This window comes from Zootoca vivipara, chromosome 17, assembly GCF_963506605.1.
Source record: "Zootoca vivipara chromosome 17, rZooViv1.1, whole genome shotgun sequence".
Classification (NCBI taxonomy): domain Eukaryota; kingdom Metazoa; phylum Chordata; class Lepidosauria; order Squamata; family Lacertidae; genus Zootoca; species Zootoca vivipara.
In genome coordinates this window covers 23956409-23984389 of record NC_083292.1, presented here as the reverse complement: position 1 = coordinate 23984389, position 27981 = coordinate 23956409, and the positions used below count along the sequence as shown (strand labels likewise).

The window sequence follows — 27981 nt, the reverse complement described above, 5'->3', positions numbered from 1 at the left end:
TTTAATTCGCAAGTTTTTTTTTAATTAAACCAAGCTATTTATAGAATATGTACAAAAAAATTCCAATTCTTTTTTTTTTAAAAAAAGAAATATTTTACACCCAGTTCCCCCTTTCCAGCCTTCTGATCTCCCTCTTTTATTTGCATCTTGATACACATACAGACCAAATGATTTGAGAATATTTTTTTAGGTAACCTGGATATTTAAAATAATAAAAAAGGGAAAGGGAGAACAAAGGAGACTGAGGAATGCCCTCTTGTCTGCACAGACCCCTGGAGAAGATTTCCCCCTGTATCTGACCACCTATTCTCGCAGAAGTGCGTAGCAGGTGCCCTCGCAGGAAAGGTATATTCTCTGAAGTTTAAAGACATCTGGCCAAATATCTCCCCTGCAGGAAGAAGAAGAAGAAAAATCATCTCTGTATCGCCAGCACCTTCTTCCAGTACAAGATTGTTTTGGGGGAGGTGGCGGTGGGGAGGGGAGAGAAGTGAGATTCCTTTCAGTGCCACAATCCACATCAATCAGGGAAGAAGAGGCTCCAGTGTTGTTCTACCAGCAATCCCAAAGTTCGTTCTCTGTCTCGCCCGGCTTTGAGTGCTAGGAGTTCAATACGCCACGGCTCCCGAGTCTCCCGGGTTGGTGAAAAGCACATCTGCTTTGGCGTTGATGAAGTAGGTGACGACGAACGAGACAATCAGAATAGCGATGCCCACAATAAGCGTGATGATCTGCGGAGAGAATCAGAAGGCAGAACGAAGGACTGTTAGAAGAAAGAATGCTGTGGCCAAAGCCAAACTCTTGGAATTTATTCTTTTTTTGGAAGGGGTGGAGCGTCTTTGAAATCAGGAGTGTACCTCTTGGGACACGAGGAGAGTAAATCCATTGGGAGGGGACTCACAGAGGGAATTCCACAGGAGAGCAGAATTTTATTCCCCAAAAGACTCAGATATTTTTATTTTTTATTTAAAGTGAAGGAGCTAGGCTTGAAAGGGCATGCTTGCTGAAATATCAGAAGCCAGAGGGGCAGCAGGTCAAGAGTCCCACCATCAGCAGAATCCAGAATGAATTCTGCACAGTTTCCCCTGCTTTTGCCTATTAGCACATTTTTATAGATGGCAGAAATCCAGCTTGCCCTGTCCGTTGGCCTCTCTAGAGCTAAGACCTCTGCTGGGCTGACTAACGTATGAAGCTGCCTTATTCAGAGTCTGCCTTGACCAGCTCTCCGAAGCAGAAGCCTTGCCCAGCAATGCTGCCCCAGATGCTTTCAGCTGGAAATCCCAGGAATTGACCCCTACTCCTTCTGCATGCAAATAGGGGTGGCTACTGCTACCCAGAATTCCAGATTCCGCAGCAAACTGCCTTCCACATGTGTCCTGGCTCTCACCAGAGGATTAAGGGGCTGTCTGTCTTGGCGTACGGTTTCTGCCGGAACCTTTAATGCTCAAATCAGGACACAGGCAAAAAGGGTTCGAATGCTAAGAAGATGATCCAACAAGTAGCACACACCTTTGGATCCCGTTAGACGGGAATTTATGTGGGCGTCCATCTGTCTTGAGAGCCAATGGCGTGCACCTCTGGGGGTGAAGTCAAATTGCTGCATTTGCAGTTCTGAAATGACCTCTCTGGGGTGCAAGCCTGGGCAGTGTGTATAGAGGTCTCACTCTTGTAGTCCAAAGGAAAGCAGAGCAATGCATTTGGCATCTAACCATCTTAAGATTTGTGTAGGGTTTACTCCTTAACTGCCTTGGTTGCCTCTTCAACAGGCTGCTCCCACCGCCCACCCCATCGTGATTTGACCAGCCACTCCGCGACGCCTCTTTGGGACTCATTATACGTTAGTCCACCCATCCTACTCTAACTGGCCGAGAGATCCCTTTAATTTGAGAAGTCATAGCCTGCCTTTCTGCATGCTCTGCCACCTCCTCTGCACAGATATGGGACCTGGGCTCAAGCCCTGCGCAAGGACCCTCATGAGCCCCCAAACTGTTGCACCTTCAGCAAAGATCCACTTTGCTGCCAGACCCTTCAGCTGGGCCCAGGGACTCACCTCAAGCTGCTTGCTGGCCACGAGGAAGATCCGGGCGTGGAGCTCCTTCCAGCGGCTCTCTGTCCACGTGGAGTACTCGGTGGAGCCCCACTGCTCGAGCTCAAATGCCGGGGAGGAAGCCTGGCTGAAGCGGACCGTTGACATGACACAGTACGGCTGTCGGGGGGATGTGGCATTTGGGTATGGGGCACCCTGCACCCACGAGTAGTCATACAGCTGTGGAGGGAACACAGGGGCAATGGAAGCAGAGACTCAGGTGCAAGTTCCAGCCAAAGGTGGACTTGTAAAACTGTCAAGAGTGTTGCTGTGATGCTGGGGGTCTGGGACTTTCTGAAGACACTGCTCCTGCACTTCATTTCCGCTATGGCCCAACCCAAGGTGGGTTTTTGCTGTTGTTGGAATGATCAAAATGTGCTCTCAGTGAAGCCTGATGTCTGGGCTTGTCGCTTACAGGAGTTCTTACAAACCCACTGATTTGGGATGGCTACGCATGTTTATTGCTATGCATGTGTTTATTGCTATTATTCCACTTCTCCTCAGTAGAGCCCAAGGCAGATCAACAATACAGTTAACTTGAACCGCAAGGGTGAGACACAAATGCAAAAGTAATATAATCAAAAGTGCTGCAGGCGGCAGAATAATAAGCTGCATTTCGAAAAAGAGTGGGATGAGCGAACTCACCTGGCTGGCCTTGTTGAGCTCCTGGCACTGCTCCTTGGTCACGTTCTCCTGCCGGGTGCCTGTGAGGTTGGCCAAGACATGCTGGACGACGTAGGTGGAGTTCACAGGGTTATTCACAGCGATGTAGTACTGGAGGGGTCCGTCTCCTGGGAGGAAATTGGGGCGGGAGAGGAGGGAAAGGTTTCAAGAGGGGCTGGGCAGATAGAGGCAGATAGAGGCACCAGGCCCTGAAGCCAGCACTGCCCACCCCAAAGGCCCACCTAGCGCAGCATCCCATTCTTGTGGCTGTTGGAAGGGACCACAAGGGTCATCTAGCCCAACCCCTTGCAACCCAGGAATCTTTTGCTCAACGTGGGGCTCAAACCCACAACCGAGATGCATGCTCTACCAACAGAACTATCCAACATGCCTATGAAAAGCCTGTAAGTAGGACCTAAGTATGACAGTTCTCTCATAACCTGTGATTCCCAGTGGCTGGTATTCAGATCCTGAGGGAAAGACACAGTCCTCGTGGCTTGCAGCCCCTGATCACCTCACCCTCCAAGAATACATCTACATCCCTTTTGAGCCCATTGCTAAATTCAGTGACAGTTTTAACTCCACACTTTATTTTGCCCTAAACCTCCCAACATGCAGCTTCATTGGGTGCTGCCGAGTTTTAGTATTATGAGGGAGGAAAAACTTTTCTCTCCACTTCATGTGCAACCCAGACCAACTTTACCCAGAAAGGCTTTGAGATCTGACTTCATGATCGCCTGGAACCAGGGGTTGTTTGCTTGGATCAGGAAGCCGTACAGCATGCGTGTGACCTGGAAAGAGGATGAAGCATTGAGTCAGGGCCTTGAGAGCAGAACGTTGAGTTGGGACCACTCAGAAGCAGGCAGAAAAGGCTGGGCTGGCTCACTGGGAGACCTGGGTTCACCCAGGAAGCTCACCATGTGGCCATTGGGGACCTGCGCTTTTGCCTAACCAGAACTGGGAGGAGGCTGTCTTACAGGACTTCACATCTGTAGAGGAGAATGGTGAAGAGGGTGAGGAATTTAGTAAGCCTACCCATGAAAAAAGCAAAGGGGATGTTTCCAACCTGTCCCAATGGCTGCAGAGGCAGGCTTGAAAGACAATGCTTGCCTGATGGACAAGCAGCGGGGTGGGGCTGCTCAGAAATTATGGAGATGGAAATCTTTTTTGGTAGGGGGAGATGTAGGCCCCTGACCCCTTTCTGCCTAACTAACTGAAGGAGTGTCTCCATCCCCATCGTTCAGCCCAGATGCTGAGGTCCAGCACAGAGGGCCTCCAGGTGGTTCCCTCACTGTGAGAAGTAAAGCTACAGGGAACCAGGCAGAGGGCCTTCTCGGTAGTGGCACCTGCCCCGTGGAACGCCCTCCCGTCAGATGGCAAGGAGATGAGGAACTATATAACCTTTAGAAGACATGTGAAGACAGCCTTTTAATGTCTAATGTTTTATTATGTTTTATATACATTGGAAGCTGCCCAGAGTGGCTGGCGCAACTCAGTCAAATGGACGGGGTACAAATAAATTAATAATAATAATAATAATTCCACAAAGCACACATTCCATCCAAATGAGACTGATTTGTGCGACCGAACAGGGTGGGGTTGCTCTGCGCTAGTCATTGGTGGTCAGAGGATCATCCATACGCTTCAGTCCAGATGAGGGGAAAGGATACAACCCCCACCCACAAAAGAAAAAAGTGATTGTGGTGGTGAAGATGGCTGGTTCAGGGAGATGAAGCAAGGCATGCTCTGTTGATGCAACAAGGAGAGGGACACTCACACAGACACATGCGCACACACACACACACACACACACACACACACACACACACACACACAGAGAAGGGGAAAGGGCCAGGTCTCAGGCCTGGTGCCAGGGCCCTGGATCCCCATCTGCTCATACCGTTGCTGGATCTGCCCGAACAGCTGAGGCATTGCCACTTCCTCCTGCAAGTTGGTAGAGTGTGCGGGCAACCACAGTGGCCACATCTGCCAGGGACTGTAGGAAAGGGAGGAAGAGGGGCTCCAGGTTAATCGAGATGGGCAAGTTTGGCGAGTGTATGGAGAGCAGGCCAGCCACCCTCCTGCCTGTGCGCTGTTGGCATGTCTCTATGACAACCACCAAGAACTCAAGACAATATGAAGTTACGATGACTCTCTCCTCCCTCCCCCTCCTCAAGTCTTTGGGAAGGACTGATGGAAGCTGCTCCCCTACCACCACCCTCCCGCAGCCACGTCACAGCACACTGAACCTTAGCCGTGTCCGTCACATAATTCAGCATTTCCTCTGGGCTCAGTCCCTCCGGGTAGTACATCTGAATGTTCTCCGATGTGTCATAGATGCTTTGGTAGTAGCTGGAAGAAGAGGAGAAGGCAGGTTGGCGAGGACACAATGGGGCCCTCGAGAGCAGGCGGTGTCTGGAGCAGGTGCCGGGAGGCTTCTCCTGGGGGAGGAGAGGGGGGGAATCCAGCCTCCTCCTGCCCCCTTCCTCCTCAAAGCGTTTAATGAGGCTTTGTAATTAACTTGGCCCTTCTGCAGCTTTTCCTGTTTGATGAGCTCAAGGCCGTTTATTGGCAGGGGTGGGAGGGAGAAGAGAAGTCCATGGAACATGCTTCTGAAGAAGTTCTGCCAATCTGCTTAAGGATGCCGGCAAATCTTGAGGCCAAAACACAGGGGGTGGGGCAAAAGGAACTGTTCCTACCCATCCCCACTCCCAAAATCGCATGAATTCAAGAGGCCAGACCTGGACGTGGGCAGAGTCAGCTGCCAACTAAGAGAGGCACAGGGCCACTGGCAGAACGCTCTAGCAGAGGGTTTCCCAAACTTGGGCCTGTTTTTGGTCTACAGATCCCATAATCCTTAGCTAGCAGGACCAGTGGTCAGGGATGATAGGAATTGTAGTCCAAAAACAGCTAGAGACCCAAGTTTGGGAAACACTGTTCTAGCAGAAAGGTTGATGCTTTCCGAGCGGGGCCAATGAAGCTGGGTAGTCGGTTGTGCTGGAGAGCCACAAATAATATATAAATAATGAGCTTTAGCAGAGGTAAAGAAAAGAAGGGAGGAGGAGTTCATAATCTTGGCTTGACTTAGTTCCCTGAAGCTGGCAAAAGGAGAAGCAAGGGGCATGCTATGGGTGCTCGCAGACACACACACATCCCGCAAAAAACAACCTACCCACCCACCCCGCTGTATCTCTGCAATTCTAATCTGAAATACAAGGACCAGATCTGCTGCCTCCTCAGAAACGGGCTCAGCAACTGAAGCCTTGCAAGAGCACTCCGGGCAACATCATATTGCCTGAGCCCTTGAACCACCTCCATGCAACCATTCTGCCCATTTTGAAGAAGGCTGGGAGAGAGCGGTTTCTGCTCAGCGAGCGAATTCCCTTCGCCATGGCACCAGGCCCGCTGAAAGGCAGGTTCTGGGCATGGGGATGCAGCCAACCTTCCGTGGCTTTAAGAGCAAAGTGGGTGGATGATTTAGGCAGGGCATCAAGGCAGAGCAAAGGCAAGGCGACAGCAGAAACTGCATGCGGGTTTCAACACACAGCCGGGCTGCAGCAGGCAGAAGCTGCTGACCAGCCTGCCAGATTCACGACCGATAAAGGGAAGTCCTACTTCATGCAGCACATAGTTAAGCTATGGAACTCCCTGCCACAGGAGGCAGGGATGGCCACCCACTTGGATGGCATCAAAAGAGAACTGGGCAAATTCATGGAGGACAACTAGTCACAATGGCTGTGCTCTGCCTCCACTGTTGGAAGCAGTAATGCTTCTGAATACCAGCTACTGGAAGCCACAGGAGGAGAGATGGCTCTGGTGCTCAGGTCCTGCTTGCAGGTTTCCTACAGGCATCTGGTTGGCCACTGTGAGAACAGGATGCTGGACTAGATGGACTGGCCTGATCCAGCAGGCTCTTCTTACATTCTTGTGACGAACGGGGAGCCAAATGGGGAGGGTTTTGCCTCCCTTCCCAGGGGTCTTTGGTTAAGAGTTGGCAAAGAATATGGCAACCATACATTTGGGTGCGCACGGCGCAGGCTGAAGGGCCCAGGGTAGAGCCCGGCGCCTACAACAGCTGGATTTCCCCAGGCCACCGCAAACACACTCCTTCCCATATTTGTTTTTGTTTTAAAGCAGTCCTTGAAGAACAGATGAGGCCCTCCCTGAACGCTCAATTGCTGTTTGCTAACCTCTGGCTGCCAGCCAGCTGCAAGAAAACATTGCGGTACAAAACTGGATTTCTCGTGGCTGTCAGAACAATTACGCTGCGCCTCTTTAATTACATAGCACACGTCTGCTCCCTCTGCCTCCCCCAAAACACAACTGCTACGCTCTTCCCAGCATCCTCGCCCACCCCCAGCCCTCTCACTCCTCGTGCAAAGGGGTGGCCATAACCCCCTCTACTGGCTACTGTCAGAAAAGGGTTTTACAAAGACTCTTCAACCTGTTTGGAAGCTGTGCAGCTTCCCAGCAGGTGGGTCTGCTATGCAGAACAGAGCTCGCCCCATTTCCATGCAGCCCTATGGCACAGGATATTTTTTCTGAAAAGAAGTCTGCAACTTTCACTAGTAGGGAAAAAGAGGTGTTTCAAGAGAGAGAAAGGGAAAGAGAGACTCTCATGGTTTAACATTACATCTCTCTTTTGGATCTTGAACACTATGGCCCGGCTCTGCCTGAGAACCTGCTAAATAACTTCAACTTTATTCTGGAGTTTGTCCACTGCTTTATTCTGGGTGGGTTATTATTTATTTTATTTATAACCAAAAGGTTCCCACAGCAATGCACAACAGGATATTAGTAGGCTACGAGGGCTGAGCAATATAGCAATATATTGCCCCAAACCGGTTTGATTTCCATATCGCAATATTGGCTTTATAATTATTGATCTGGCAATATATTGCGAATCATTATGTGTGTGTGTGTGCGCTATGCAAAAAATCGCAACGTAGGGGAAACCGTGAAGCCAGCCAATGCCTCTACATAGCTCCATCCTTATATCAGACATCGTGATATATCGGTTTATCACGATGTTTAATGGGCGATATATCACGATGCTGAAAAACAGATATCATACAGCCCTATAGGCTACATATCAACATAACATAAAACCGATAACCAATCTGGCTTTAAAAGATCTGTTCAATAGCTCAGTTGTCTCCCAAGGCCTGAAGGGGGGAAAGCACATGTCCTTCACGTGATGTTAGAAGCCTGGTAACTGGGAGGTGGGGAAAATGAACTGAGGGGGTTGTGACAGAAAAGGCCCTGCTCTTGTGTTGCTGCACATCGCAAACCAGAGCAGTCCATGGAACTACAAGCTGGGCTTCCCACACTGATCTTAAGGCCCAAGGTTGACAGGGAATGGGAGAGGCTTTCTTTCAAACACTTGGATCACAAGCCGTGTAGGGCTTTGTACACCATGGTGTACAATGAGTTTGGTAGTGAACAGGCAGGCAGTACAGCTTGTATTAGTGATTAACCCTGGAACATAGGAAGCTGCTTTATATTGAAACAGACCACTGGTCCACTAGCTCGGTGTTATTCACCCTGAATGGCAGCTGACACCGGCTCTTCAGAGGATATTCGCAGCGTGGAGATGCTGCAGGTTGAACCTGGGGCCTTCTGCTTGCAGAGCACGGGTATCCACAGAGGTGCACCATCCCTTCCCATGGAACACAATCCCATTCTGCAGCACCAGCCAACAGTCTGGCAGCCACATTCCGCACCAGAGGCAGCCTCAGGACTGTAAAGGGCAGCCCCAGGTAGAGCACACTGCAATAGTCTAAGCATGAGGTTAACCAGAGGATATACTTCTTCGGCAAGGCTAAGGCCATGAAAGGTGGCAGCTGGCTAACAAGCCCAAGCCAGAAACAGACACTCCTATTCTGTCTGCATGGCAAAGTGGCTTTGGGCTGCCCATGGGCCACTCTTTGGAAAAAGTGAATGGCTTGCAGGAAGAATTAGGAATCTGTGTGAAGCATCATGACCAGGGCCTCTGGACAGAGCTGTATCCAGGCTCCCTTGCACCCTTGGCAAGCAGCTGTATTGGTGCCCCCTGTCCCTTGTACCCCTGGAAAGAAGATGTTATCGGTGCCTCCGAAGCTTGGAGAGGCCATGGACTGGAAACTCAGAAAGTTTGCTTTTTGTTGCCTTTTGCGCTCTGTCAGTGACGACTTCACAGCCATGGGGTTGAGTTTGTTCTGCTTTGCCTCCCTTCCTCCTCTTACACGTGGTCCACCTGTCTGAACACGTGGATGGGCAGGCCAGGCTCCTAGCCACTCCAAACCAGAGTGGAGAGGTGTGATTTTTGCACACACGCCCCTGAGCCTATGTCCTTGGCAGGCGCCAACCTAACCAGACCCTAGAAGCGGAGGTTTCACAGGCTGCCGAGGGTTTTTGGCAAGGCAGCCTGCAAAGAGAAGTAGGCAGCAGGGGTTTCTGGAGGGCTGGAAACCCGAATCGGATGAACAGGATTCTAACTGAAGTGCCGCAAAACTCATTGGGAATGCACCAGGGTGGGGGGTGGGGGGAGAGAGAGCTTTTGGAAAGCAGCTCTCGTGCACAGCAGCCACCGCAACTCTCTTTAAGACTTTCCCCAGCCAACCCTCCCAACACGAACAGTTTGCAACCAACGTGAAGGGCAGGACTCATTGGGCCGCTTACCTGTTCTTGAAAGTGGAGCTGTGGTCGGCCAGCACCACGCCAGGGACCTGCCTGGCCCGCAGGAATCGCTGGAAGGAGGATGGAGGGAGGGGCTGGGAGGCGCCAATCTCTTGCATGGTGACACCAGTATCTCCGCTGCTGTTTTTCAAGGTATCCACCATGTTCTGAACACTTTGCTAAGAAGTAAGGGGGAGGCTGGTGACAACATTCCTTTTTGATACCAGCTTATGGTTATGAAGATGCATTTGTTGCAAACCCCACTTTAGGTGCACAATTTGCAGGGGAAAGGCTATATAAATAAACCCGACTTGACAACGATGGCAGCAAAGCAAACGCAAGCTGTCTGCTGCAGCTTAGAACTGGAGAACGGCCTCTGCTCACCCAGTTTAGCGACTGCAAAAACAGACACGTTGACGTGATACTGGGGGCAGGCTGTAGCCACATCATCCAGTGGTGTTCAAGAACATCACAGAAACTTCCCAAGAAGCACCCACCCACGGAAAGCACTCAAAGTTAAAGGCGTTGTGCTATTCGCCTGCCACTCTCTCAGGAACTGTCATTTATATAGCATGACTGGAGGTCTTACAGATCTAAAAGGACAAGGCCCTGCCTCGTGCAAACTTTGGACATGGGACACAATTCAGTTCCATTACACAGACTTTGTTGTTTCAGTACGTGGTGAGGACCGATGGGCCAAGTCTAAGGCTTCAGGGGGAAAGGGGTTACAAGGAAATGGGAGAATCGGCATCATGCAACGGTTCTCAGAGGCAAAGGAACAAGGGTGGAGTCTTTTGAAGGCACAGGGGACCTCCAGGGAGCCAAGGGCAAAAGGCCAGACAGAGCAAGGCCACAGAGGGCTCTGAAGGCAAGGACCAAGGCGCTTGCGCTGGGTCCAGGCACAGGCAGGAAGCCAGAAGATGGGGCGTTGCATGACTGGTGTTTGGAGAGAGGTGAACCAATGGACAGGCATGAGGGGGGTGAAGGCAAGACAGAGGAAGGCTAGATAAAAGGAGACGGCCGCAGCTGAGGGGAAAGACAACCAAAGCATGAGGCAGAGCTTTTGCCCTTTGCCCAACATGGCCACACAGACGTCAAGAGCAAAGCAGGCAGTGTTTTGAGGATCATTGCTGAAGGCAGTGGCCTGGCAGGAGAACAAAGCAGGTCCCCACCCCACCATGCACAGCCTTAATTGCCCTCAGCGCCACCTGAGAACCAAAAAAGAGCACATTTCACCCTTACCTCTGTAGAGGGGTTCTTCTGCGATACAGGATCTGTGTGCATCCACAGATCGAAGTTATTCATCAGAGCAACCTGCAACAGAAGGAGCGCTCATCATCCCACTTGGTGGCAGCAGTGTAGTGGTAACTTAGGCTGTCTGGGGAGCAGGCAGAAAGACACACACACACACCCAAGAAAGCCCGACCAACAGGAGCTGAAAGAGGGCCTAACATCTGGAAATACAACTGGTGAGGGTTTGCTGTCTGGGCAGGAAAGGAGAGTTGGGTTTTTTTACCCTTCAGAGTGGGAGAAGAAAACGGCCACTTCCAACGGCTTATCTAGCACCAGCTGTTTGCAAAGAATTTTGGACTAGAGGCCCTTAAGTGCCACTCAGGACTGAGCAAGAGAAGGCTCTCAGAATCAATGAGCACTTCTTAATTATGCCAAGCTCCTGAGTCTATATTCTTGCTTTGCAGATTTAAATACCCATTGGTGGAGCTTGGAAGTTTCTAATTTTTTTAAACAAGAGAGTAGCCTAGTTAGGCCAGCCCTGCATTAGGTGGTCACTTTGGCCTCGAGAACAACATGGCCTTCAGCTCAGTTCCCTCGTCCTTCTGCCTATACTGTTTGCTTCCTGCCTTTCCTCTGTGCTGGAACTCAAGGAGGCCGACCTGGGATGTGCATGTCGCCAAGTGACTTCCCGTCCAGGCACTCCCAAGACACAGATACATCATTGCAAGACTGCGGCATTATGTCCCTTCACACGTGCCTTGGGACCCCTGCATGCCTTTAAATAACCAATGAGCAGTTATTTGAGAGACGGAGAGAAACACGGGAGAGGGAGGGCTGCAGTGAGGGCCAGTTCTAATTTTTGCTCCTCTGCGGTTGGGAAGCCAGGAAGAAATGGTTGAAGTTCAATGCCTACTCTGGGTTTTGGAGGTGTGAGGCAGGAGAGGCTTGGGGAAAGATGCCCCTTGTGGGCCCTCTCTGCCATTTAACCTGTCCAATAGCCCAGAGGAAAAGGAAGTGTGTTTCCTCCCTCTTGCCAATGCTTGCCTGCTTAAAAGAGGGCAGGTGGACAGGCAGAGATAGCATGGAGGAGGAGAAAGGGGAATGGGGCCAGGGGGCTCCAGGGATTGACAGTGGCCCCCTGCAGGCAGGTGGACCAGAACTCCAGCCTGCCTAAAGACAGAGTGCATTTGGTGTTAGCAAACTATAAATCAGGATGTTTCCGACAGATGGGACACACTACGGTAGAAGGCCTTTGGGGTGGGGGAAGTGTAAGGAAGAAATCACTGTTTTTTGTCTTTGCCATGTGAGATGCGGGTCAGATGCAAGCCACCCGCTGCCACAATTTGTGTCAGAGCCTTCTCACGTTGCAGACCTCGTATTCTCTGGTGCTTTTGTTTTCTTATTTACTTAAGTGCATTTATACACTGCTTGACTGTGGAAACAACGACAACCCTCAAAAAGGTAAAACAATAAAATCAAGAAATCCTTCCCTGCTCCGCAAATATTATTAGTTAGTTGGCACTCGTCTGCCTAGAAATGCAGAATCCACCCTCTGGGGCATGGAAGTGGGTAAACATTGCAGCAAGATGGAGAAGGAAAAGTCACTGAGTTTTTAGCAGAGGGAGGGAGAGAGAACTGAACTGAACTGAACTTCCTTACCTGACTCAGCTCCAGAAAGGAATGGATGTTTTCCAGCTTGACTGGGAAGTGGCCATTCTGCATGTCATAAACCATCCGTGAGCTGCCGATGTAATCAAAGGTCTCCTTGAGAAAGGAAGGCAAATTCAAAAAACGGTCACAAAACAGCCTTTGGCCACCCAGCCTCAGCTGCAAACCACAACGATTGGAATAAGATGCAGCATTTATTATACAGCACAGGGGCATTGCTGCAGCAACCACCTTGCGAATTAGGCTTGTATTTACACGCCCATCTTGCAGGTGGTGGAGAGAGGGAAGGAGGGGGTTTATCTGAGGCCAACTATATGGCAGTTCTGAACTGGAGCTTCTAGGTTCACAGCTCAGTCTCTTAACCACAATCAAGCTACTGTCCTTCCCCCCCCTCCGAATATGCAGCGCAGCAGGTAACGACACCAACCTACCTTGCGGGATCATTGTAAAGTTTATTGTGGGTAGGCATGTGCGAAGTATTTTGAACAGCCTAACAGTGCCAGATACTGCATCAAAACTACTGGTTTCCCAACAGCTAATTTTGCAGCCTTTGGAGGGAGGTCCTCATTGCCAATTCTCACCCCCCCCTCCCCTCCCACTGCTCCCCCACTGGGTGGGGAGATCATATGGAGATATCACAGGACTTTGGAAGCCACTGCAAAGTTGACAGCGCTGAGCAAATGAGGCCCTTCGATGTTGATGCCTGGAGGGGAACATCAGCTGCTAACCATCGGTTCCCCCTCTCCCATATGCCCCTCCCCTTCCAAATATCCTCTTGGCTTCACACAGCTGCCAGCTCCCAGAAATTAAAACTGGTTTGCTCCAGAGTGCGCATATATTTTTAATCCTTTCCATGTGACGTTTTATGTTCGGAGGCAGCGGGGCATCCGCATACCCGTTGCTGGGGGACAAAGAGTTGGAGCCGGCCTTCCTGCCATGCTCCAGCACTTCCTGAGGAGTATCTGGTTGGCTGTTGCTGCTGGTGAGAAGATACCGGGATAGGTGGACCTTTCCACCCACCCACCCACCCACACCCACACCCACACATGCCTGATCCACCAGGGCTAATGTTACGGTGCTAACATGTGTGGATGTTAACACCCAACCTGGTTTCCACCATTCTTGGCCAGCTAAATCCCAGCCAAGGGAAAAATCTCCCCATCCCCAGGCGGAAAGGGGAAAAGGAAGCTACAAAAGTCTACCCAGGAAAGAAGCCTCAACAGGGAGAACCATGTACCTTCATTTCAACTTATTAGCAGCTCCCTGGGGTCTTTTGGTTGCCATTCCAAGATCATTTTAAAAAGTTGGGGACTGAACCTGAAGCTCTCTGCGTGTATAGCAGGTGGTCTACCACTGAGTTATGCTCCCCAGCACCACAGAGGGCTGCCCTCCAATTGGGAGCAGCTTTCCAGAACCTTTTTAAAGGGAGGGGCCAGGGATTGTTCTTTTGCCAAGTCAGATCATTGGTCCATCTAGCTCTGCACAATCTCAGCTCTAACTGGTGGAGCTGTCTGGGGCCTCAGGCAACAGTTTTCCCTAGCTTTGCTTCTTCTTTTGTCTTCTGTTAGTATGCAGTTTTAAATGCCTTTTTAAAAATAAAAATAAAAAAGAAAGAAATTTAACAAAGTAAGGAAGTATGTATGATACTGAGTTATCAGGTCCTAAAACAAAAATTATGTCCAACCAAAAGCACTCCAAGCAAGTCATACTCAGAGTAGAGCCACTGAAATTCATGGGCTCGCCAATTCCAGTGGGTTTGCTCCAAGTAAGACTATCGCTGAATACCATCCTTCGAATTACGTTTCAGCTGCATTAAGTGTGCTCTATTGATTTTTTTTTCCTAACTAAGTATTTCAGCTGCAATGATTTTCACTATTGGAAAAACTTTTATGGAGAAATTTATGCAATGTGTTAAAATTAAGCTGACAAACATTTTAGTGCTTGATTACTAAATATTAGTCAAAGCAAACATGCTAGATCAGATCCCAACAGATTAAGAGCATCAGAACATTTTCTGCAAAATCCACATCGCTGGCTAATTCCCCGGAGGGGCTGGGTTTGGATACATCTGCCCCTCTGATCATTCATTTCCCAGAGGATAAATACATTTATTCCAGGGCTCAATGGCTACGTTTTCCAGCTGAGAATAACAAAGGCCACCAATGTGATTCCTATTCCCAATGCAGAAACTGGGAGAGCTCTTTCGACCCATCTTTATTTACCTACTTAATTTATACCTCCTACTTAATTTATACCTCCTGAGAAATCTCCTGAGAAATCTCTATGTGGGACAAGAAGCTACAGTTAGAACTGGATATGGAACAACTGATTGGTTCAAAATTGGGAAAGGAGTACGACAAGGTTGTATATTGTCTCCCTGCTTATTTAACTTATATGCAGAATTCGTCATGTGAAAGGCTGGAATAGATGAATCCCAAACTGGAATTAAGATTGCCGGAAGAAATATCAACAACCTCAGATATGCAGATGACGCAACCTTGATGGCAGAGGAGGAGGAATTAAAGAACCTTTTATGAGGGTGAAAGAGGAGAGCGCAAAATATGGTCTGAAGCTCAACATCAAAAAAACCAAGATCATGGCCACTGGTCCCATCACCTCCTGGCAAATAGAAGGGGAAGAAATGGAGGCAGTGAGAGATTTTACTTTCTTGGGCTCCTTGATCACTGCAGATGGTGACAGCAGTCACGAAATTAAAAGACGCCTGCTTCTTGGGAGAAAAGCAATGACAAACCTAGACAGTATCTTAAAAAGCAGAGACATCAGTTTGCAGACAAAGGTCCGTATAGTTAAAGCTATGGTTTTCCCAGTAGTAATATATGGAAGTAAGAGCTGGACCATAAAGAAGGCTGATCTCTGAAGAATTAATGCTTTTGAATTATGGTGTTGGAGGAGACTCCTGAGAGTCCCATGGACTGCAAGAAGATCCAACCTATCCATTCTGAAGGAAATCAGCCCTGAGTGCTCACTGGAAGGACAGATCCTGAAGCTGAGGCTCCAATACTTTGGCCACCTCATGAGAAGAGAAGACTCCCTGGAAAAGCCCCTGATGTTGGGAAAGATGGAGGGCACAAGGAGAAGGGGACGGCAGAGGACGAGATGGTTGGACAGTGTTCTCAAAGCTACGAACATGAGTTTGACCAAACTGCGGGAGGCAGTGCAAGACAGGAGTGCCTGGCGTGCTCTGGTACATGGGGTCACGAAGAGTCGGACACGACTAAACGACTAAACAACAACAATTTATACAGCTGCCCCATAGCAGAAGACCTCTAGGAAGCCAGTGTGGTGTAGTGGTTAGTGTGTTGGACTAGAACCTGGGAGATGAGGGTTCAAATCCCCACACAGTCATGAAGCTCACTGGGTGACCTTGGGCCAGTCACAGCCTCTTAACCTACCTCACAGGGTTGTTGTAGGGATTAACTGTGTGTGTGTGTGTGTGTGTGTGTGAACCATGGAGTCCTTGGAGGAAAAGGTGGGACATAAACACTAAGCTCTTCTGCTTGCCTGCTTAAGAAAGTTGGCAGGGCCAGCGAGATGGAGAGGTCAGTTGCCAACCTGGCATCCAGAGATCTCCACGTGGTCACAACTGGACCCACACCAGTTGCAAAACGTGCCTGGGGAATTTCTAACACTGTCTCCAAGGCCAGAGGGGCCTATAGGAAACAGCCTTATACAGAGGCAGATCCTTGGTCCATCTAGCTCAGTGCTACCTACACTGACTGGCAGGGGCTCTCCAGGATTTCAGACAGGAGTGTTTCTCAACCACACCTGGAGATGCCCTCAGGGATTGAACCCGGACCTTTTGCATGCAAAGCAGACCTTCTACCACTGCCTTTTCCTGTCAAACCTAAGATTTTGGGGCCTGGGCCTTTCTGAAGGGAAACTCCTTCCTTCCCTTGCCATGAAAAAACAAGACCTGATCTTACCCCCTGGAAGAAAACAAACATGATGTTTTTCGGCAAGGACTCAACTCCGGGGATCTTGTGGATGGCTTCGGCTGCCGCCAAGAGAGTCACAAAAGATGCCACGGCACTCTCTGCCCCAGGGGCCACATTCCAGAAGAAAGAGTGACTGTCCATCTGCCAGAAGCAAGAGAGAGAGAGAGTCAAGAAGGTCCAAAAATTCACCAACGTTTCCATTGCCCTTTCTGCATGTATCCTTTGGGTCTCCGAGGGCAATTCAAAGTGCTGGCTTTAATCTTTAAAGCAGGGGTATGAAACCTTAAGCAGGAGCCTTGAAACCCGCCACAACAACCCCTCACCAGCCATTGTGTTTAGGGCAGACAGACTCCTTAAATTTTGTGTCTTACCTCCCTCTCCCCTGGTATGTTTATCAGCTCCCAACATATATTTGGCACTTGAAACAGGGGAGTGGAGATGGCTTCCCGATACTGTCACAAGGACCAGCTAATCAATATATCTGAAAGCCAAACTAAAGCATCCACGTATTTGTGAATCTTATTTAACAGCATTAAGACACATTTCCTCTAAGAACAAACACCACACAGAGTGATGAGGCATCAACAACTATGGAACTGCAAATGCATTTGTGAGAATGGGAAAGTTGAGGCATTGTTCATTTTTATGCTCTTTGAACAAAAGGCATTTGTGACTGACAACAGTTGACCTCTTTGCTAGTCAGCTTCTCAGATCCAGTGCCAATTTGGGGTGGGGTGTGGGGTTTGCAGGGCAGATGAGAGGAAGGAGAAGCTCCACGGTAGGTGCAGAGACATCCACTCACGCTACAATGGGTATCACCCAGTGTTTTCATGCAGCTGGATTCTGAGATTCTGAGCTGTTTTACTATATTCTATGCAACATTCGATATCTTACAATCACACACAATCTATTTTTGTGTTAAGCTGGAAATGCCACTAAATAAAAATAAAGGCAGCCTATAAATTCTGTCTATAATAAACAGAAGAACAATTTACGTTTTTAAGGAAACATCTTTAAAACAGTCATACTGTAGATTCCCAAAGTGATGTAGTATTTAGGAAATAATGATAGTTTTATCATTTTAAACCCAAAGTGGCCCATTTAAATTACTTTAATGGGCGTTATCTGTATACGGATCATGTTTAACATCAATTTCCAATTTGAAACTTGATTCAGATTTTACCCAATCTACGCAATAATCCGTTTTACATAACTGTTAGAATTCTGTGTAGTTACAACCCAACGTCACATGATGAAATCCTTCTGCTCCCTACCAGTCAGTACTGTGCAACAGCTGAGTTTTGAGAAAGGGGTGGGGGGAATGAGCCAATTCATAGCTGACACAAGGGGCAGCCAATGAGGGTAAATATGGATTCTGCTCTAAGCAAGAAGAGCCCCCTGTCTCCACGTGCGCAACACCTACCCGACTGGAAGCAATGACGACACTGTCCGGGTCCAGCTTCTCAGATGCGTTGATGGGCTTCACTGTACTCCACACGTTGAAATCTTTGAGAGGGTCACAGACGACCTCTGGAGCGGAGGGAGAAAGTGACCTCAACAAAGCGCAAGGAGCACAAACTGGCTGGCCAGTCATTCCCTGGCCAGGGAAGGCTGACTGACCCCCACCATGTGCTGCGGCCTTGTGGTATCACTCCTCAAGGCAGCTTTGAAACAACCATTTGAAACTTTGAAATTATATTTGACGTCTAGCTGGGAGAAATGAGATCGAAGTCTTATCCAACTTATGCAGCCAGGATACCCACCCACCCCTTTTAAAACACCACCACCACCCGAATCCAAAATTTTCTGCTTCAGCCCTCCCCAACCTGGTGCCCTGCAGATGCTTTGAACTCCCATCAGGCCCAGCCAGCACAGCCACACAGACTGGGGCTGAGGCTGATGGGAGTTGTAGTCCAAAACATCAGCTTGGCCAATACAGTTCTACGTGCAAAATATGCATTGTATCAGTGAGCTCTTGGCAGCTTGTGAACCTGCCTCCCTAGAGCAACAGAAAACAAATCTGCTCCGTCATCTAAGAGACAGCCTGTCAGATATTTGAAGGTGGCTGTATCACATCGCCTCTCAACATTTCTTCCCTAGGCTGAATGTACGCAACTCCTTAACCCTTTCCTCACGGGGCTCGCAGGCCCTTCGCCATTTTTCCCACCCTCGTCAGAGCACCTTTCAGTCTGCTGGTATCTTCCTTCAACCGCGCCCAGAATTTCCTGACACACAGCTTGGCAGTTGTCAGCCTCGTCTTGGGACACTTCCCCATACCCCGGCCCTGTTGTCTCACCTGGGTTGAGGCTGAAGGTGCTCTGGATGGCGCTGCGCCGCATGCAGGTGACGGTGCTGGTCACGGCGTGCATGTGGGAGGAGAGCTGCATGGCACACAGCGGGTACTCTGGGTCGGAGCCGTTGGCAGGGAGGTTGTAGGATTGGTAGCACTAGAGGAGGGAAACAGAGAAGGTGGGGAGGATTAGAAATGCAACACTTCATCGGACTCATTTGCATGTGTTCCTTACAGTTGTATTTCATGGTCTCCCTTTGCTCACAGGAGGCTCTTTGCTCCAACACAGTCTTCTGTGGACAGAGGCAAGGAGACATTTCCCCCCTATTTAATGTCCTACAAAGCTCCCATGCCACTTCCCATGTTGTTCCAGAGGGCTGCAAGTTAGGTCCTCAAGCTGTGCATATTCCATCAGTTTAAGTTGCCATTCTTTGTTAGTTAGGACCTTGCTCGTTTTCCATTTGGGGGCTAACAAAACATGGGCCGCAGTAGTAGCATACATAAATAATATTTTTTGACACCTGGTAATTTCCATCTGAATTATTCCCAGCAAAAAGGACTCTGTTTTGGGGGGGAAAGTACTTTTAAACATTTTTTTCTATTCATTATAAATTTTTTCCTAGTACTCTTTTACCCTTTTACAGGTCCACCACGTATGAAAGAACGTATCCTCGACCCCACTGCATCTCCAGCAGAGGGCTGCAATCTTCTGGAGCTAATTTTATTAGTTGTACCACACCCATCTTGATTCGGTTGCCCTCCTCCCCTGCAGTACCTTCTTAATGACCTCTGTTTCATTCTCATCTTGAAGGAGGAAGATGGGGAAACCAAAATCCATGTAGGAAAGGCCGTTGCCGAGGGGGTTCCACACTGTCACTTTGCAGTGAGCATATTCAGGGCCATAGCTGCTGTTGTAGACACCTGAAGGACAAAGTGGGAAGAGCCAAGGCACCACTGAATCAGTCTCGTTCAGAAGGAAATACCCATGTCGTCTCAGAAAGGGCTGTCTAGTAAACAGCCACCTGTATTGTGATGCACCAAGACATTTTCTGCTGGTGATTGTTAAGCCTCTTGCAGCGACGGTCCCAGCTGCCCTAGTGTCTCAGGGAAAAAAGGGTCCCTGGCTGCTGTTGGGTAAACTGCTCCTAGAATAGGACAGGGTGAGTGAAACTACCTAGTGACGGAGGATTAGGAGGGGACAGGGGCCGGGTGTCATGCCTATCCCTGACGTGGTACCAGGCATGAAGCCTTTAGAGGGTGACCTGCGGGTCAAGGACTTTGAGGAACAGGCAAAGTCCTCCAGATCCAATGCTGAGGATCCCTTTGAGAGACTTTCTGGGTTGAAGAACCACTAAAACGGTCAGAGGAGGAGGTACAGCTGCCCCCCAAAGTCCCTGAGAATGCCAGTGTCAAAAGCACACAACCAAGACTGTGATATTGACCCACTGTCATTTGCCCACTCATGAGTAAGCAACCCTGATAATCCTTCACTCCCAGCAGCTGTTTTTAGGGTTTGTTTAGGAGGTCGGAGTATATAAGGTCCACTTCCTGAGCCTTTCAGCTGCTGGGAACAACACAGGCTTCTGGCTCCTGCTTTCCAATTCTAATCTCCCTGCCTTGCTATCTCGTTACTTTGTCTGAACTCCCTGTAACACCGACCTTGGGCTGTTGCCAGACTTTGCCTCTGGGTAATACCAGGACCTAGACAGATTCTCTGTGGTTTGCCTGGGCTGTGCTGCATCTGCAACCCTGCCCTCATTGGTGATTACTTGGGCAAAAGGCATAAATCTCCTGTTAACTGGGGCACCCCCTTGAGCCTGACACTGGAGGAGGCAGCAAACTACTGGAAAGAGGAACATAATGTTGGGACAAGAAGAGGGCAAGAGGAAAGGAGGAAAAACTGGGAGAAAAGACAGGGGGAAAGTATGCTCAGATCCCATGGAGATGAAGGAGGCTGGAATAAGAAGAGAAAACGAATTGCCTAAGAGGCTGAGCCTTTTAACAAGAAATTCTTGATTCAGAGCTTAGCTCTGCCTTAAGGTAAGCCCCTCCCTTCTCACGCTCATCACACCTACAGTGATGATGCTGATTCAGGATTGCAATAAGTGTACACACTTTCCATCAGCCCTAGCATCATGTGGCTGTTCTGAGGCCAATGGGACTTTTAGTCCAAAACATCTAGAAGACACCAGGTTGACAAAGGCTGGTCTACATCAAGAAAGCACTATAATGACATTAGGTAAGGCTAGTCAAGGTAGCTGGCTGGAAATCTAGCCAGGCAAATGCTGCTGTTTTCCCCATCCTGCCCAGTATGAACCCATGAGAGCCCTTCAGAGGACCTGCAGCAGGAAGAGGTCCCTTCTCCACAAATTAGCATAGCCCACAGGCAAGTCTCTCCCCCCCTCCCTGCTCCTTCCTTACCAAAGCCATCGTTGGGGCACCGTAAACCAGGAGAGAATCCTGCGTGGGGACTGGGTTTGGAGATGGCCACAGCGAGGCCAGAGATGCGGGAGCTGCCCTTCAGCTGCTGCATTACATCACTGTCGAGAAAAGAAACACAAAAATGATGAACAGACCTTCCGGGGGGGGGGCTGTTTTAGATTCTTAGCTAGTTATCGCCTACCTACAGCACTTAAGTAGCCAAGCACAAAAGGGGAGACTTCAAACAAAAAAACATGGTATCGCTTGTAACAAATCATAAAAGGAGAGAGAGTTTAGCCACATTCTGTCCCCCCCCCCAAAGGGAGAAGCAATTTTAAGTAACTGGAATTCGTAACTTCCTCCTTATCTATTTAATGCTTTGCAGATTGACAGGAAGTCAAGGCTGCACTTGGGTGTTAAATGCCATCTGGTCCTGATAAACCATCTTCATTCATTTATTTTTCCTAATGAGAAAGAGTTTAATCATTAACTCTTGCCTTCCCATCACCCATACTGGCATGAACTCTTCAACCACCCCATCCTTTTCTGCATTCCCCATTTTATTTGGCCCAAAGGGCACTACACACACACTCTCTCTCTCTCTTGCTTACACACACAGTCCCTTAAGAATCTAAAGAGTGTGTGCTGTGAAAAATTTCTACGCAGAGTCCTTTTTTCCCAGCTACTCCCACAATAAATACTATGTTGCATATCACAGGATATTCACGTGACCACAACACAGGAAGCTGAATTTTACTGAGCCAGTTTCATCTGTCCATCTGCCTCAGCAGTCTTCCAACCATTTCAGACACACCTTTAAACCTAAACATGCATTTGGGGACCCAGTTCTCAATTTTTTTGCCATCTATCTGTATGGTGGTAGTGCTGCTGTTGCAACTCACGTAAGATCAGGCCGCGGTCAGGTATTTGGTCCTGACTTGGACTCAGCAGATGAAGAGCAGTGGTGTAGCTCAGCGTTGCCTGCCATAACATGTGAGTTTCAAGCAGGAGCCAAGGGAGATACGCCCGATCTGCACATGCTTGGGATTGAACCTAGGACCCTTCTACATGCAAAGCAGCTGTTCTACCCAAGCTGCAGCCCAGACAGCCCAAAACACATTATTATTATTATTATTTAAATTTTTTAAATATTATTTATTATTTAAAAGCACAAAGAATAAAACACGTACATACAAAAGAGTACAAAGATAAAAAAAGAAAGAAAAAGAAAAAAACATAAGAAAAAAAACATACCTCAAAAATAAACACAACTATTACAGTTGAACATAGATACTTCCTGTCCCTCCTATTATACATTTTCACATATCTTGTACTTCACAGGTTTTAACTGGTAATATCCCTTTTTTCCTCTTCCATTCCATTTCAATCATTCTTAATATTCCCAAACATCATTCAATGTCCGCAAGTAGAGAATTGTTTGGATAGTATACTTTAAAATAGTTTTTATATATACTCCACTCCTTAGTTACACATTATTAAATGAGATCTGGTACCATGCAAGATCATACACAGACAAACTTAAAAACAAACTCAGCGCAATGAGAATTGAGAACAGAAGAAGCTAAGCTGTGAAAAGAAGGGGTTGGAAGCAGGCGGGGGGGGAGAGAAGATGTGAAACATCTTGCATGCAAGATGAATATTTCATTCTCTGCTGACAATGATCTGCTGAGTATCAACATTGCCACAGACCCAAGAACAGATGGAAGGCACACATGGCGGAAACACTGCTAAAGCCCCATGTTGGGCAAAAGATTTCTGCATCGAAGGAGGCTGAACTAGATGAACCTCATGGTTCCTTCCAGCCCAGGGGCCCCTCTGAGATTTTCTAACAGAAACAAGAGATACAAGCACAATAAATAAATTATGCACTTTTTGTGGGGGCAGCGGCAAGGGGGAATGGTTCATTACCCGGTGAAAAGATGTCCACCTAGCAGCACCATGTAAGGGGAATGTGGCCCGTCCTTCAGCACCCAGTCCAGGTCAGATTTCTTCTCCACTACATGGATGACTCCGGTGTCTCCATTCAAGGAGGCTGCCATGAGAAAGGAAGAGGTCCCTGATGCAACATTCTCACCAGGTAGCTCCCTTGGGTGTTTCGTTTTCTGTTGCTTGGCAATTGCACTGGACTCGCGCCCCCACCCCCAACAAGCTAGCTTCTAAGCTGTGCTGTAAATAAGACTAAGTACATGAAACTGAAATAACTACCAGTTCTTCCCCAGTTTACTCCTGCTTCCCCTTCCTCTGCTTGTTCCTCCCATGATGAATTTCAGATTGCAACCCCACCCAGCAGGGGCTATCCTCTTCAACTCTAAAACGCCACACGTATACATCAGTGGCTTATATCTAAAATGCCACCTGCTGACTGACAAATTTGTGGCTGAGTAGATGCGGTCCAGGTGATGTAGCTCCACTTTCTCTCCCAGGCAAAAATTCATTAGAATGGGATACACTCACACTGGCAGCCAACTTGATGAGTAGCGTTCAGGAGGCGGACACAGGTTGCCGTCCTGTTCAGTGGGATGTAGATTTTCCTCTCAACAGAGTTGCACCAGCCTGCACCTGTGTGGAGAGAGAGAGAGAGAGAGAAAAAGATGTAAAGATCCCAATCTGGCCTCAACTATCCAGGCCTAACCACAGAGTTGGGAGGGACCCTATAGGCCCAGGCATAGGCAAACTCGGCCCTCCAGATGTTTTGGGACTACATACAATTCCCATCATTCCTGACCACTGGTCCTGTTAGCTAGGGATCATGGGAGTTGTAGTCCCAAAACATCTGGAGGGCTGAGTTTGCCTATGCCTGTTATAGGCCATCTAGTCCCACCTTATACTGATGCAGGAAATCCACTATTACAGTATCCCTGCTAGGAGGCCATCCAACTGGCAGCCTCTCTGCAGTCCCCACTCAAGGACTGCTCTCATTTCCTTGGCTGCTCACTGAAATGGTGTGGCTCAGGAGTAGCCAACATAGCAACCTTCAAATGTTCTGGATCACAACTCCTATCACCACCAATCACTGGGTGCGGTTGATGGCAATATTGGCCCAAAACGTCTGGGGAACGCTATGTTGGCTACCCCTAGGCCATTTTAAGTGCTGGCTGCGCCTCACAGTTGAGTATGTGGCACGGTCTATAGAGCACCAGAGAGACCTGGATTCAAATCCCCACTCAGTCACAAACTTTGGGCTAGTGTAATCTTGCCTTGTAAATAAATCCATGTAAGAGACTTGCCTGCTAAGACTAATTTCCATGTGGGCTGCAGAGAGAAGGAAGCAGCCTCCTCCCCAAGCCAGTATGGAAATGCAGACTGCGGGCCTCATAGCAGGCTAGGGGAAAATTGATGCCGATCAAGCAGACGGACTGAGGGATGGAATAACCCTTCTCCCCTTTGCCTGTTTTATCTCAGTGACTCAGAGCCAGCAGTCAATGAGATGGCATTGTGGAGTCTGGAAGCCCTCTTTCACAACACCCTTAGCAACCAACAGATCCTCAAAGTACTGTATTGCAAACATGCTCCATCCCCAATCCAACGTGTAATCAGGGATTTTTTTTTTCTGGAAAACTCCAAAATGGAAAATTCTCTTATGCAAATTAGGATAACTTGCATTTTTTAAAAAAAAAATAGGTTGCATTAGAAAATTTTCTGATGCTGTAACCTAAAGAGTAAACTAACTTAGCATGTTTATTTTATATGCATTCAGTAAACAAAAGTAAAATCTGAATCTGCCCAACTCACCTATTTGCAACTGGCACCCATACATTGCTGCTAATGAACTGATTATACAATTTTTTCCTATCCCATGTCACTGTACACAAATGGAAAAGTGAAGCAGCAAACACAACCCTAGCCTTGAACATTCTTCACGTCATATGCAAAACAAATAAAACACGATACAATTGCTACATTCACCAAAAGCATGTGACTAACAGTATCTCCATCCCTCAACCCCCATCCATCTTTTGCTCACTCATTTACTACGACAACCTCCTATCCTTTTAGGGACACCTGCTAATTTAATAAATTATACTTGTTTAACTTCAGCCCATTATGAAGCCAACTTTCACCGACTTATCTTTGCTTTCACTTCCAAGGCAGAAAGGTTTTCTGCTGCTTCTCAAATTGGTTGAGGCTAGAAAAACCTCAGCTGGATCCCTTCTCCCCCAACACTGCACTTCAGGGTTTGCCTTTACACACATCCAGTATCACCCCTTCCTTCTAGCCATCCTATGTCATAGTCTCCCGAAATATGATGCTAAGCACAGAGAAAAGCTGTGAAGCTTTACCACCTCTGCTTACAGATCTCGCTCTTCTATTTTTAACAGCTGCGTGATGCAGGTAGAAAATGTAAACAACTGAATGGTTTTCTATCATTGTCTTCAAAGTCAAGATTACAAAAATCCAATCTGGAGGTAATTGAAGTATGGTTGACTGAATGTGAGTTGGTGGTCTTAGAGAAAGGACATAGGCAAAACTGATAAAAAGGCAATCCTAGCAACAGTCACCATCTGGGCATCCAGGAAAATTAAGGATGGAGTCTCCTACACTGTATAACCTGCTCTTTCAAGAGGGCTGTACAGTATCCCCATCCAGAACAGGTTCAACTATCTCTCCTAGTCCCTCATAGTACCAGTGTCCAGTGTAGATCAAGTATAAGTTTGTTAACCTTCATCTACTCTAAAATTAACTACAAATACCTGTTTATTACTTCCATGGCCTCATTGAAAGTAAATAATGGGAGGACAGCATACTGGTGATTTGACTCAAGATTTTATTTAGATATTAAGAACTATGGAAGACCATATGAGCTGAGAAGTCAAAGGCAACTGTGCAAAACAGCAGTCACCAACTGCTTTCAAAAAGGAATGGAACCACTAAAGAGAAGAAAGACATGTGGCAATCACAGCAGGAAATTATGGTAAATGGAACTGAAAACTACTAAGATATCTGGGAGAATCAACAGGGCTGCACTTCCCCTGTTTGTCTCCACCTGAAACCCATTTTGAGCCATAAAAGCAATCAAAGTCTATTTTTACGTTGTTAAGGTTAGGCTGATACATAATCTCTTGTATCCTTGCCCAATCTTCAGGGGAATCGCTGTTAGTCCCCCCCATGGCTCAGATCTACCAGGAGCCATGCATTCAATACTGTGGCCTAATTTTATGGAATTCCCTTCTAGTTGAAGTCATATTGGCACCCTCCTTGTTGAACTTCCAGTGCCTACGGTACTGAATACTTCATTCCAGTAGGCAGTTTGACTGAATTTCCTATTTTAACCCATTTTAATTTTCAATGCCTTGTGTTTGTATATAAGCGGTCTAATTTTTTTTAATGAACTATTGACATGATCGATATTAGTTGTCCCTGTATTACAGATGCCCAACAGGCTTTCACAAACACACAGGGTTTTTTTGGTTTTTTTAATGGACTTAGTATTCAGTCCATATGCTGAATGCACAACTCATATCCACCAACAACCACTCACTTAGTATTGTGGCCCCAATTTTATGGAACTCATTTCCAGATGAGGGCAGGAAGCCATCACCACCAAAGTACCAGCACTCACTGAAGACTTTATTCCAGCAGGTATTTTAAGTGAATTTTCTTATTTTTATAATTCTACCGGTAACTGATTTTAATGTTCATTGTATTGTGTTTGTAAATAATAAACTATGAACACGATCATTTTTAGTTGCCTTCATGTTAAGAGTCCCAACTGACTCCAACTAGAAGTCAGACATTTAGTATTGGAGGTCCCATGCTCTATAACATTTTCCCTGCAGAGATTCCACAACTTTTCTATTGACTGTCAGGAATCTCTTAGAGCTCTTTTTATATCAACAGGCTATGGAGCTGTTTAAACTTTCTTGATGAGCCAGCCATTTTAATAATCATTGTGCATGTTTTTTTGTTTGCTATTTTATGAGTTGCTGGCATAAAACCTCACGAAGCTTGGCAAGCAGTGGAGTCCCTCAGCTAGAGGTTACCACAAAGCAGGGAGTGAAGAAAATGAAAAACTGTTGTAGCTATGAAGTCATCAACTTGTGAAATGAGTTCCATGACATCAGATTGCAGGCTAAAGTCCCTCCCTGGTAGTACAGATGTAAAGTTCCATACACCTGGGAGTCTGGGGATGAAGATGCAGTAGCTGACATCCCCCCTCCCCACAAATTTATGGGAATACTGATCTGGTTTACCAGCTAGACTTCAGTTCTTTTATTTCTTCTTCTTTTTTATTTTCCCCAAAACAGGGAGTGACTATTGCATCTCCACCACAGAATCCGGTACCAACTGGGAGACGCTTATTCTGCTTGCAACCTCCGTCTTGGGACGAAGCCTACAAGCTGACCTCATGGCCAAAACACCCCCCTTAATGTTTTTCCTAAATTTTAACACACAGACGCACCTTTTTGTGCAAAGTGTTGCTTACTGAAGGGCGCTGGAAAACTCAAAAGCTCCCCACGCTTTCGTGACATTTGGGTTGGTCCCAACTTAGCTTTTACCGAAAATGGTTTTTTTGGGGGGGGGAGTTTTCCTACCGCTTCACCAGACACCAAATAATTTCATTTGCTCTTTTCACCGCGATTCTAGTGACCAATGGACGACACTTCGCACTTGTGGATCACCCGCCTGTCCGAGAAACAGAGGCCTTTGTTTTCCCTCGGCTTTCAGGCGGCTCCCTCCCAAGCTCCTCTCAGACAAGGTCAGGTTAGGGCTCTGGCGAGCCTCCGGAGAGCCTTCGAGGGACCCGGGGGTCCCACCGCCTCCGCCACCCAGGCTTCGCGGGGGGGGGGGAGTTGCCTCACCTGCCGCCAAGGCGCACAGAAGGAGCCCCCGGAGGAGCCACCCTTCAGCTTCCCTCATCATCCGCCCGCAGCTGGTCGCCGCTTCCGCCTCCTCGACGGCCGCCATCTTGCCGGCGGCTTCCGCTTCCTTTCTTTCTCGAGGTTCATGGGAGACGCTCTGGCCCGCTCCCCCGCCGCGAGCGACCTTAG

The 27981-nt window shown here is 48.0% G+C and overlaps 1 protein-coding gene across 1 annotated transcript; it reads right to left on the bottom strand.

Moving 5' to 3' along the window:
• NCSTN (nicastrin) lies at positions 1-27940 on the bottom strand. The gene is made up of 17 exons (XM_035098522.2): positions 27793-27940; positions 23447-23551; positions 22901-23024; positions 20972-21090; positions 19326-19471; positions 18557-18707; positions 17684-17790; positions 16249-16401; positions 12296-12400; positions 10646-10717; positions 9407-9582; positions 4996-5098; positions 4647-4742; positions 3450-3537; positions 2729-2874; positions 2048-2263; positions 1-728 (listed from the first exon to the last, which is right to left on the bottom strand). The coding sequence occupies exons 1-17, from the start codon at positions 27896-27898 to the stop codon at positions 606-608; spliced, it is 2136 nt and encodes a 711-aa protein (XP_034954413.2). The 5' UTR covers positions 27899-27940; the 3' UTR covers positions 1-605.
• Between the last annotated feature and the right edge of the window lie 41 nt (positions 27941-27981).